Source organism: Hyaena hyaena, unplaced genomic scaffold (genome assembly GCF_003009895.1).
Source record: "Hyaena hyaena isolate Hyena2069 unplaced genomic scaffold, ASM300989v1 scaffold_165, whole genome shotgun sequence".
NCBI classification, from domain to species: Eukaryota; Metazoa; Chordata; class Mammalia; order Carnivora; family Hyaenidae; genus Hyaena; species Hyaena hyaena.
The window spans coordinates 1,400,651-1,413,405 of record NW_024080797.1 but is presented as its reverse complement, the minus strand read 5'-3'; the positions used below and the strand labels follow the sequence as shown (position 1 = coordinate 1,413,405).

The following is a 12,755-nucleotide window of genomic DNA, read 5'->3' as shown; positions in this document are numbered from 1 at the left end:
ACAGAGCCCGATGCGGGGCTCAAACCCATGAACTGCGAGATCATGCCCTGAGCCAAAGTCAGACGCTTAACCCACTGAGCCAACTAGGTGCCCCTCTGGTTTGCCATTTAACTTGACCTACCTTTATGACCTTGGACAAGGTTCTCCTTCTTGAGATACGTTTCTTCATCTATAAAATGGGGGATAAAATATCCTTCTTATAAAAATTAAATAGAGGATGGGGCGCCTGGGGGCTCAGTTGATTGAGTGTCTAACTTTATCAGGTCATAATTTTAGCTCATGGTTTGTGAGTTCAGCTCTGTGCTGACACCCCTGGAGCCTGCTTTGGATCCTGTGTCTCCCTCTCTTTCTGCCCCTCCACCACTCATGCTCATGTTCTCTCTCTCTCAAAAATAAATAGAAACAACTTTTAATAAAAAAAAATTAAATAGGGCTGCCTGGGTGGCTCAGTTGGTTAAGCGTCCAACTCTTGATCTTAGCTCGGGCCTTGATCTTAGGATTGTGAATTGAAGCCCCGGATTGGGCTCTGCATTTGGCATGAAGCCTACTTTAAAAAAAATAAATAATAACATGTGTGAATACTGGCATATAGGGGCACCTGGGAGGCTCCGTCGGTTAAGTGCCTGACTATGGCTCAGGTCATGATCTCACGGTTCATGGGTTCGAGCCCCGCATTGGGCTCTGTTCTGAAGCCAGCTCAGAGCCTGTTTCAGATTCTGTGTCTCCCTCTCTCTCTGACCCTCCCCTGCTCACGCTGTCTTTCTCTCTTTCTCAGAAATAAAAAAAACATTAAAAAAAATAAAAAATGACTGGCGTATAATAAATGCTCAGTTCGGGGTGCCTCAGTGGCTCAGTTGGCTGAGCGTCCGATTTCAGCTCAGGTCATGAGTTTCAGCCCTGAGGTGGGCTGTCAGCACAGAGTCTGGAGCCTGCTTTGGAGTCTGTGTCTTGCTCCCTCTCTCCTCCTCACCCACTTGTGCACGTGCGCGCGCTCTCTCTCGCTCTCTCTCTCTCAAAAATAAACATTAAACATAAATTTTTAAAAATGCTCAGTCCCATCTATGTTCTGCCTCCTGTGGAGAATCTTCTGGAAATTTCCATTGCTTCTTCCCCCTTTTCTCTGAAGGGCTCTGGCCTGGCTTTTGAATTATATCAAGAGGGAAAAAAAATGAACAAAAAGGCAGGAAGGTGGGTTTCAAAATCCAATGCCTGTATCTCATCCTGTGTTTTTAGGTTTTTCAAGATAAGGTCTTAGTTTGGTGGGGTCCTCACATTAGAAATACAGTTGGTTTGTGGAGTGAGAACATCTCAAGCAGTTTCTTTTCTGATTAATCTTCTATCATATATACTTACTAGAGACTGGGGTTTTTATTTTTAAGTTTTCATGCCAAATGATAGGAAGTTCAGACGGATAATATATATATTTGGTTAAAGGATAATTGTACTTGGTTATTGGCTTGAATCATAATGAAAGTTTGCTTCCTTTTCTACAGTTTGTGAAGGACCTTCCCATATTTTATCTTAAGCAGTGATCTTTCCAGTAACCCAGTGTGTTTTATCTTGGGGTTACCCTAATCTGACATGTAAATACAAGAAAACTCAGAGAATAAACATAGAGTAAAAAGCAGTTCACACAGATAAACCAAATGGAGTAATAGTATCACTCAGAAAAAAAAAGCGGAGAAAAGAAAGGGAGACAGAAATGAGATCAGCACGAAGCAAGCATTCCATGGAGGCCTGTACCTTTGCTCTGTTTAGGCACAAATTGGGCTCAAAACCCAGGGGCAGTTGGTTCACAGAGTTTTTCAGGTTACATTTTAGAGATCATGAGATAAAAGCAGAGTCACTGTTTAGGAAAACAAATACTCATAGAGGTTTTAACTCTGAAACCTACACCGTTTCAAGGATATAATTCTCCTTTATTTACCATCTTTCGGACCTGGCTAGGTTTTAGATTAAAAGTCTTTAAATTTTGCTCTGGTTACAGTCTGCTAGTAGGTCTGATTATGAAGACTTTTTGGCCAGCTTCTCAGCATCCGCAGGTGTTCTTAATCGCTTGAAATGTAGATTTCAGAAGGCTTTATTTTTTTCGTAGTTGGCAGATTTCAAGGGACATTACTTCTTGTAGTTGAAAGATGAGTGTTGGGGATGCCTGGGTGGCTCAGTCAATTGAGCATCTGACTTCAGTCAGGTCATGAGCTCACAGTTCATGAGTTTTAGCCCCACATCAGGCTTGCTGCTGTAAAATGGAAATAGGGATCGAAGCACAGAGCCTGCTTCAGATCCTCTACACCCCCCCTCCCCTCCCCCCCCGGGGCCTCTCCTTACTCATGTGCACTCTCTCTTTCTCTTTCTCTTTCTCTCTCTCTCTCTCTCAAACATAAAAATTAAAAAAAAAAAAAAGAAAAAGAAAGATGAGTGTTTGAGAGGCCTTAGAAGTATAGGGATATTTCTAGTATAACTTAGAGAGATTCTGTCTTCTCTATACAGTACTTTTGGCCACAGACAATACCCAATCACTTAAACACATCTCTAAAATTGGTTCTTTGGCTTGTACCTTCTGGTCACCAGTTTCCAGTTTCATGTAATTTTAGTTGATCTTCATTTTATATGCATTGCTGGATAAATAGTTCCTCAATAAATACTTGTTGTACTAGGTGGAAAAAAATACGGTAAGTTAAGTTAGAAGTATTTGCATTTAGAATCCATGCAGGTAGAAATGGCTCAAGCCAAAAGTGTAGATAAAGACAGGTCAGACCAGAAGATGCCAAGATTAAAGATCAAGGGCTTGTTGGGGTGCCTGGGTGGCTTAGTCGGTTAAGCGTCCAACTTTCGCTTAGGTCATGATCTCGCGGTTCGTGGGTTCGAGCCCCGTGTCTGGCTCTGTGCTGACTGCCAGCTCAGAGCCTGGAGCCTGTTTCAGAGTCTGTGACTCCCTCTTTCTCTGACCCTCCCCTGCTCATGCTGTCTCTCTCTGTCTCTCCTAGAAATAAATAAAACATTAAAAAAAAAGATCAAGGGCTTGCAACCCAAATGCAACCCAGTCCCTCCACCCTAAGAAGAAAGTTAGGCCAGGAGATGTCTGGGTGGGTGGGGAGGGGAGCTGTTCCCTTAGAGTTTGAGGCAGCCCTTGCCTCTGGCTCCATGCTCTTCCAGGTGAGGAGGGAGGGAATTGCACCATTACGGGTTTTATGTGTCTGGGGTGGGGGTGAAGTGAATGAATATAGACCCTTCCAGCCTGCCCCTCGATGTATTCAGTGGCTTGTATGAAATGGGAACCGTACCTTCAGAAGTTGTCTAAACATTTCATCACTAGTGGTGGAAAGATATTGTTGGAAGGCAGTTGGCAGTATCCGCTGCAGTGTGAAGTGTGCTGGTCAGCCAGCAGGTGTACTTCTGTGGGCCTAGCCCACAGAAATAGTTTGTACAAGTGCAGGTGTACATGTATGAAGAAGTTCTTGGCTTCATTGCTTTTAATAGGGAACGATTGCAAACAACCTAAATATCTTTCAGGGGAGTGGGAAATTTATGGCACTTCTGTACCATGACATTTTAGGCAGATGTTGAGAAGAATGAGGAAGAGGCCATGGAAAGTATGGAAGAAGACAGACCACAGTCTTAGTTATCTCGGTGCAGGAATGGGAAGCAGTCATGGGGCACAGACTTGACCTTGTACACTTCTAACCACGTAGAATACAATGTACGTGGTGCTCCCAGGATTGGCTTAACAGGGAGAGTTTAGGTATGCTTTTACGTTTACATATATGGATGTATATGTTATCTTTTTTTTTTTTTTGGCAAAGAGCACTTCTTAATTTTAAAAATGGTCTTGGGTGCCCTCTGTCAGTGTTACAGTCACAGGAACCAGACTCAGAGATAACTGTTGTTGTCGAGGGGTTCAAAGCCATCAGGACTTGAGCACTTGTCAATCATCAAGGAATTGAAAGTACTTGTTAATTATATCTGTCAGAACTGATTAAAGAGAAATTAGCTGTTACCATGCAAAGACTGACCCTAAAGTCTGGGATTTGGAGAGGCTTGTTCCTGTCTCTGGGCACTGTCTGCCGTCTGATCCAGTTTTCAACTCAGAATCCTATGGGCAGTGCGTGACTTTCCATTCAGCACAGAAAGTGAAGTGATCTTCTGTGATAAAATATTAACTAAATTTGCATGACTTTTTGACTGCTGTTAAATGCAGACCATTTATCAGATAAGCACCATTTCCCTGAGCTTTCTGTGGCTAAATATTTTATCTTCCTGCCACCATTGTGTAAAATCTTTGACTAGAAAATGAATACTGGATATTAGTTAAACCCATTCGTAGGCTGCAACAGAAGGCCAGCTTAGTGTTCATACCTCACAGTTGTTCAGCATCCTCTGCATAATCCGGGAGAATTTACTAACTGGTGAGGTTGATTTTGCCAGCGAAATAAAGGCAAAGGGAAATTTTTGAAATTTAAATTATGCAGATAGCTAAATTCTTAATCCTAAAATTCAAGTCCCTTAATTCTGCCTGTGGTATCGTACTGAGGCTCTTAATAGTCATGGTGCCGAGTGGACCTTTACTCAAATTATTTACAGACCTATTTTCCTGCGCTCAGGTGCACGCACTTTTACTGTGAGCAAAGTACCATAGGCAGTTTTTAATCACACTTAATATTTAATTTCCAGAATAGTCCCTTGATACTTCTGTCAACATCATAAGATTTTTTTTTTAACCTTATAGTTTATTTAATTATTTTGAGAGAGACAGAGGTAGCATGAATCGGGGAAGGGCAGAGAGAGGGGGAGAGAGAGAATCCCAAGCAGGCTCTGCACTGTCAGCACGGAGACTGGTGTGTGGGGCTCAAACCCATGAAACCGTGAGACCATGACCTGAGCTGAAACCAACAGTCGGACACTCAACCAACCGAGCCACCTGGCGCCCGCATCCAAAGATGTTAATAACTGCAAAACACACTAATTAATTCACAGAAATAACTCATCTCCTTTGTTTCTTCTTCTTTCTTTCTTTCTTTTTTTTTTTTTGCTGAATCTAATGTTTTTCATTCTTCTTTTTTTGCCAGAAGTTCTGCTAATGAAAATTGGGGAAGTGAAGATGCATATGTTATTTTGACTGTGCATCCTTTATCTGTAGTGATGGAGTATACTGATCTTTACTCTGTAAACAACAACTTTGAAACATTTGTGATTTTAAAAATGTAGATAGGAGAGATACCAGAATCTTAAAAAATTATAGTTAGGTAAGTGTGAAATTGAGGATTCGTTTACAGATGAGATAGTGTGAACTTGAAAGACATTGAGAAGAGTGTGTTGTTGAGTTTCTTGCAACCAGAGTCCACACTTTGGAAATTGTTATTTGATTTAACAGTTACTCAGGTGACTTCTAGATGCTGAGACACATGGGTTGATAGAAATAGTTTAGAGAACCACCACCGAGGTAGACATTTCCTGAATTGTGGACTCTGACAGTCACCGTCAGCAGGACCAGAAGGTGCGTGGGAAGGTGCATGGGCCCAGCGCAGTCCTAGGTTGATTCAGTAGGGCCCTTCCTGCTGCCCAGAAAAGCCTGGGTCACTGTCAGGTCAGGTGTGCATGTGTGTGGATGCATGAGACTGAATACGCCCACCATCACTTACACCCTGTGCTGCCTGAAATTGACAGTGTTCTTCCTGTTCTGTGGTTTCTTCGATTTTTATTTGAAATGCTCTAAATGTGAGTATCAAGTTGAGATTACTTGAGAGCTAGTGGAGACTTGCTGAAGAGAGAAGGAAGACAGGAGGAGACAGGCTGGCTGAGCCAGCACCTTGGAAAGCCTGGACCGAAGACATTTTAAGGGAATGGTAGAAAAATAGAAACCAGGAATGTCCTAGCTAACAGTTAAACATAGAAGTTCCACCTAAGGAAATGCCCTTGACTTACCCCTAACATTTTGGGTGCAGGATTGCTAGGGAATGGTCTAAGTGTCGTTTCTGTTTCTTCCCATCTGAAAAGAAGGCAGCCTGATTTCTCTTAGAAATGTAAAATTTCTCTGAAGCCTGATTTCCGTGCATCATTAGTAGTAAACTACATATCTGAAGTGGTTCCACTGTGTGAGCCACTGGGAGTCAGGGGATCAGAATTATCTGTGGCCATGTCCCTCAGGTATGATGAAATCTTAGATGAAATCTTCAAATATACAAGAGCCCTATGACAAATTGGAGAATTTTGGAAGAGGGGTCCAGGGCCATTTTGCTGTTTAAATTTCTGTGCTAGCCTAACTCTAGGCAGTATGTGTATATATGTATGTGTGTGTGTGTATGTATATGTGTATATGTACATTTAATGTTTGTTTATTTTGAGAGAGAGAACAGGTTAGGGGCAGAGAGAGGGGAAGAGAGAATCCCAAGCAGGCTCCATGCTGTCAGCACAGAGCCTGATGCAGGGCTCGATCTCATGAACCATGAGATCATGACGTTAAGTGAAACTAGGAGATGGATGCTTAACCACCTGAGGCACCCAGGCACCTGATTCTAGGCTATATTTAGTATGTGGGATCGGGGGCTCCATCTTGGAAAGGCTTTCCTAAAACTCAGGTGGAGGTACCTCATATTCTAGGTATCTCCGTCATCACCATCTCTATCTCCATCATCTCTATTCTCTTCTGTCATCTCCATCTCCATCATCTCTGTCTCTGTTATCTCCATGATTGCTGTCTCTGTCTTCTCCATCTCTGTTCTCTCCATCTCCACCTTCATCATCTTCTGTCATCCCTCTCCTCTTTTTCTCTGTCATTTCCATCTTCTCCATCACTCTTTGTCTCCATCTTCTTCATCTCCGTCATCATCATAAGCGATCATAATACCCATTGAATGAGCATGCTATTCCGACCTTCCCCACTGCAAACCATCCTCGCTAACCTTTACATAGCCTCGTATCTGGCCCCCAGTAAGTGCTCAGTACATTTTTATTGAATGAATGCGTTTTGCTTTTTTGGGAAATTGTTCTTGTCTCTTTTTCATGCTTGTGAATTTCTGACACTACCCGTAGTGACTGACTGGTAGTAGGCATCATAGTAATGCTGCTAATTCAGTAAACCCCTTTTCTGTGGCTGACGCCTTGACGGAGTCATAGGTCCATTAGATTAAAACTTTTGCTTTTTTGGGTTTTTTTTAGATTAAGACTTTGTAATTTTGTGATTTATTTTTGCAGGGGTCTTGCCCCTCAGAATAAGCCAGAACTGCAAAAAGTGATGGAAAGGAGAAAACGAGATCAAGTAATAAAGCAGAAAGAAGAAGAAGCACAAAAGAAGAAATCCGACTTGGAAATAGAACTATTAAAACGGCAGCAGAAGCTGGAGCAGGTGAGAGTGATTGAGATGAAAGTTGTCTTTGTCCTGCATTCGGGTCCATATGACGTTGAGTGTCATGCGTGCTTAAGGTGTACAGTGCGCTGACTTGGTGCGTTTACGTTGCGGTGTGTTTGCCGTCGAAGCGTCTGTCCCACCACGCAGGTGGCATTCCTTAGGGCTTGGAACTAAAGGTCTTTGTGTGTGTATGTTCATAGTGTAGTTTTGTTAATTGTGATTACATGCTGGGTATTCCTTCTCTACTGGTTCCAAGTTCATACCTTTAACCAACATCTCTTCTGTTTGCCCAGCCGCTGCTAGCCACCATTTTACTCTCTGCCTTTATAGTTTTGGTTTTTCTAGATTCCACAAATAAGGGAGATCATGCAGTATTTGACTTTCTCTGGTTGACTCATCTCAAAGTGATTTCTTCTGTCCTGAGAAATAAGGATGTTAGAACAAGCAGAATTTAAGAGACGTGTCAGATGTAAATGCTTATTCCACAGAAGGAAAATAGGAGACAGAATGTAGCAAATGGGCTAAGATACAGTCAAATGAGGTAAAGACGATTCAGGAGGCACAGCCCAAACCCGGGAATATCACTGAACTCACAGCAGAGCACTGGGGAGCTCAGGCAGTGGAGGGAGATTCAGCCTCACCGAGCACCCGCACATTGGTCTCGGGATCCTGTTTCCTTAGCCTTGATTTTGGGGTTTTTGTTTTTGGTATTGCTGGTAGTACCACCCAGGGGGCTGCTGCTCCTGCACAGGACAGCCCCAGGGCCTGCACGTGTCTGTATGCACATACGTGAAGGTGGAGACCGGGGGAGAATTGCTGCCCCTGGGAATTGAAGGCCTTAGGGACTTTGGCCATCAAAGGAGTGTTTCAAAAAGCCTCATATTTTGTAAATAATTTTCCTGTTTCTGAATTTCATTTAGCATGAACTTGAGAAGCAGAAATTGCAAGAAGAACAAGAAAACACCCCAGAGTTTGTGAAGGTTAAAGGCAATCTCAGGAGAACAGGCCAAGAAGTGGCCCAAGCGCAGGAGTCGTAGGCCCGGGCCACAGAGACCGCGCGCCCAGCCCGCCGCCGCCCGAGGAGGCCGTGTGTCCGCGCCTCCGCAGCACTTAGTCTCTGGGCAGAAGCCCCTGGAGACACCCCCAGCCAGCAGAGAATTGTTACTTTAAAAAGGATTTGGGTTTGGTTTTCCTACAATCTGGGTGGATAAATGACCTGTGACTGTTAATTTCTATTCGCCAAATGGAAGACGTTGACCAGCACTTAAGTTGAGATAAGTGAACCTGTGTTCAAAGACTTAAAAAGCAAAAAAACCACAACAGCAAAAAAGAAAGAGGACACTGGAATAAATTCTTAAGAATTGCACTACTTGGTTTTTCTTCCAGTCCATGTTTAGTGGGGCACAGCGCCTTTTTCCTTGTCAAATCTTTAAAAAAATGTGTTTTGTTTCTTCCTCGAGGTATCTGCTGGATAATTTAGATCACATAGAAAGGCATTGATCTGTTACATGTAATATTTGTAAATTCTCTGTTGAGAATCCAGAATTGTCTTGTGTGGTCCTGCCGTCACCCATGTTCGGTTGACGCCTGAGAATGTTGATGTTAATGTTGAGCACAGCTGTTACCTTTGTTGGCATCAAGATTCAGAAGTCGGGTGAGGAGGTTTAAAAACATGGGAACAAAAATACCTTAAAGTACAGAAGCTTTTTTAAATGTAAAACATACAGAAACAAAAACACCTAAAAGTCCATCTTGATATTATTTTGATTGCTCTTGGTTCTCTGGTACTAGAATGCTCCATAGTGACACTCCAGAGAAGGCACATCGTATAAATCCACTTCTTGCTTTGATAACTATTAGAATTTTGTTTTGTTTTGTTTTTGAATCCTCCTCTTATATAAAACATCTCCCAATCCTTTGGAGTGTAAGAACTAGTCCATAGAACCCAACTTCAGTGTCAAAAGTAGAGGGTCCAAAACTTTGAGAACAGTGTGGGGGAAGCCCCCATTGGGAGCCAGGCAAGGAGGACTTGTCCTACATCGGTCTCCTGGAGGCCTAGGTGGAAGGTTGATAGTGTTTGTACAGTTTGAGTATCCTTAGAATCCAAGTTTTGGAAATTTCGGATTAAGGATCATATAATGCTTTGCCTTTTTTTTTTCCTTGTGAAGAAAGACTGTTTCGCCACTCTGTCAGCGGTGGGGACTACTGTACGCATCTCAGGAGATGCTGAGGTGAAGTGAGGGGCCGCCCGGCTTCCGCACGCTAGCTGCTTTGCTATCCGAAGGGAGTCGTAGGCGGATGACAGCGAGATCCTTAAGCAAAATGCATTTAATTACCGCTGGTACATTTTACTTGGGGTGATCTAGAAGAATTCATGTGGATTCAGTATGTTCTCCATCCAGACGATTCAGCCAGTAGTTTCTCCCTTGAAGACTCTTCTTATACCTTTAAAGGCTCATAGAAACCTGGATCCATAGCTTTTAATCCTAATAAGCATAGTAGAAATCAGCTTTCTGTGGGAATGCTCTCGTTTCCATAGTTGACAGGCTTCGTATTTGGTCCTCATGTGAACGAGATAAAGGTAAACGCAAGGTCAGTGCATACCACCAGCTAGAGAACATGCCGGTCACACCCGAAGTGGATGATTTCTCACCATTGAGTATTATTTGAATAAAACCTGAAACGCGGAAGATAAAATGTTGCTCTGTAATAGTTGGCTTTTGAAGGATGGCATGGTAACTCTTTTTTTTCTGTTTCCATCCTTCTTCCTTTTGAGAGAAGAAAGTATGTTCCCTGATCATCTTGAAAGCACGTTTCTGATCGCGTACTGACTGGAGTGCTTTCTTTGTGTTTATGGACTAATGAAGAGATCTGAATGTGAAGATTCAGGACTAGCTCGTAGCCTTTTACCTAATTGGATGTTGGATCTTAAGTCCTGCGTCTTTGAAGCAGTTCTGCCACTCGATAGAATTCTCAAGGGTCCCCGACAGGCTCCTTTAGAAGGACCGATTCTGTCCCTAGAACTTACCGGAACCCACTCTTCACTGGGAAGAAAAATGACAAAAGCACCTCCCTCCCAGTCTCACTCAGTGGTCTGCACACTTACGTGTAACAAGTATCACAAGGTGTGGCCAGAAGGCTTGTAAATAGCATGACGTGATGTCTCAGGACCACACAGTGGGATGTCCAGGTCGAGAAGCTCTCTGAAGCCATCACATCAGCTCGGCTCACTAGCCAGAGGGTAAAAGGGCGCCAGTCTCCCCTCTACGTGTTAATACCATGCAGTCCAAACCCCTAGGACTCCTGAACATCCCGGCAATTTTATGCTTTGAGCCGCTTTTTGACACAAATGGCTCCATTTTTCCACTCGGTGGTTTTCTTAAAATAGTTCGGTGTTTTATAGTCTCTGGTAATAAAGTAGTGTTGCTTTCTAAGCTGCAACAGTTGACTTTATTCTTCTACTCTGAAAAATCTTGACTTGTTTGAGTGTATATAATATATATAAAGGGAGCCTTAATGGATTTGTTTTCATAATTTAATATTTTTTGTATTTGCTCTTGTACAATTGTTTTTAATGGAAAGTATTACAGAACTGAGGGTGGAATTCTTAGAACCAAAGTTATTCTTAATAAAAATCACCACGCGCTTGGACCACGCAGCTGTGTTTGTCTAATCTGTTGGAAGTGGATGTCCGGAACCGGGGGGGGGGGGGGGGGGGGGGGGGGGGGGGGGGGGGGGGGGGGGGGGGGGGGGGGGGGGGGGGGAGGGTGGTGCTGTGTTCAGTTCAAGGAGTGGAAGGTGGTTATAGGGATTCCTCTGGTGACTGTCCCCTTTGACACCCTCCCTCCCCCATCAGTTATGTCCTCTGTCTGCTCCATCAGGCTGACCGTTCATCATGTCAAAGGAATTCATGCTTAGGGGTCATGCTACTTTTTGTATAAAAGAGGTGGTATTTTAGCAGCAGCTGTCCTTCAGATCAAAATATTCTGAATTTTAGGTAGCTTGATAGAACAGTGGGAGGTATATTTTTGTAAGGGCCGTTTAATGCTGTGAGCTAGTCCGTATAACATATCTCAAGTGTGACTGTGAAATTATTCTGCTTATTCAGCTAAGTTAACGTTAACCTCCAGAACTGACTTGGGAGACCCATATGCAGGGCTGCACTGCTCTGCTAGTTAAAATGGTTTAAAGGTTCCAGTCTCTCTGTGCCTTTATTTTCCAGCCCCTAATTATTACTCAGTTCGATTACTCACCTGTATTGGACTCTATTTTGAAAACGAAATCTACTCAGGGCAGTGAAGATTTCCTACATCCAGGTTACGGTAAACCATGAGTTCTAAAGGCCAGTGCAGAAGATGGGTCCCAAAAACATGATTTGGGCTGTAGCTGTGTTCTTGGAATAACCAGGCAGATTCCCAAGGGGGCAGTTTTGAGGCCGTTAACTCCATTTCATTGAACCACTCTGCGCTTGTTTGTTTCTTAGACTAAATAGTAATAGATGTGAAAAAGGCAGAGGGCAGTTAAAGTGTTTGGTAACATTTAAACTGTTAAGTGCTGCTAAAAAGTATTAGAATACAACCACCACGCTTAAATTTACAAGTATAAGGAGAAATGAAGTGTTTTCTCTCAAGGTCTTGGGGGTAAATAACACCTTCATGAGGTAACCTCACAATTACAATATCTTTTCCTTTTCTCCTCTTTATTATTTTTTAATTAAAAAATATTTTTACATTTATATTAGAGAGAGAGAGAGACAGAGCGTGAAGGGGAAGGGCAGAGAGAGAAGGAGACACAGAATCCGAAGCAGGCTCTAGGCTCTGAGCTGTCAGCACAGAGCCTGACATGGGGCTCGAACCCACGAACTGTGAGATTGTGACCTGAGCCGAAGTCGGACACTTAACCGACTGAGCCATCCAGGCGCCCCTTCTTTTTTCCTCTTGAGAAGTTGCAGTCTGAGTATCAGTTGGGACCTTCTGAATGTCTTCCCACTTGTTCCTAGGTCTCTAGCAAGATGGTCATTGCCAGCCGGAGTCTGGTAAAAAGGACGCCCCGTTATTTACTGAGAGGATGCTGATTGCTGCATCCTGGGAGCATCCAAGCCCTCAGGGTTAGTGACGTATTTGTGTGAATATGTATTTACACATTTGTACTGATTTTATTTTTATATCTCTGGTTATCAGAAATTAGGAGTTTACATTGATACTCTCAAATGTAACCTGGTAGTGCATGCTGGCTTTTCCGTGTCCATATTTGTAGCTCCTTTCTCTAGCACTGAAAGCCTCCTCCACGTACCTGCTCACTTTTACAACCCCCCGTATGTGACCTGCCTCTTGCCTTTGCTCGGCCACCATCACCACTCTGGCCCTGCTTAGTGGCTTTGTGACTCAATTTTTTTTTTTTTTAACTTTTC

At 43.1% G+C, this 12,755-nt stretch overlaps 1 protein-coding gene across 4 annotated transcripts in view; it reads left to right on the top strand.

Moving 5' to 3' along the window:
• The window catches only part of FAM107B (family with sequence similarity 107 member B), a 230,870-nt gene extending 219,869 nt beyond the window's left edge, over positions 1-11,001 (top strand). For all 4 annotated transcript variants that reach the window (XM_039240003.1, XM_039240005.1, XM_039240006.1 and 1 more), the window contains 2 exons: positions 7,192-7,342; positions 8,266-11,001. In XM_039240003.1, the coding sequence (XP_039095934.1) occupies positions 7,192-7,342; positions 8,266-8,382 (268 nt within the window). In that variant the 3' untranslated portion in view covers positions 8,383-11,001. The remainder of the gene's footprint in view (positions 1-7,191; positions 7,343-8,265) is intronic.
• The last annotated feature ends 1,754 nt before the right edge of the window (positions 11,002-12,755 follow it).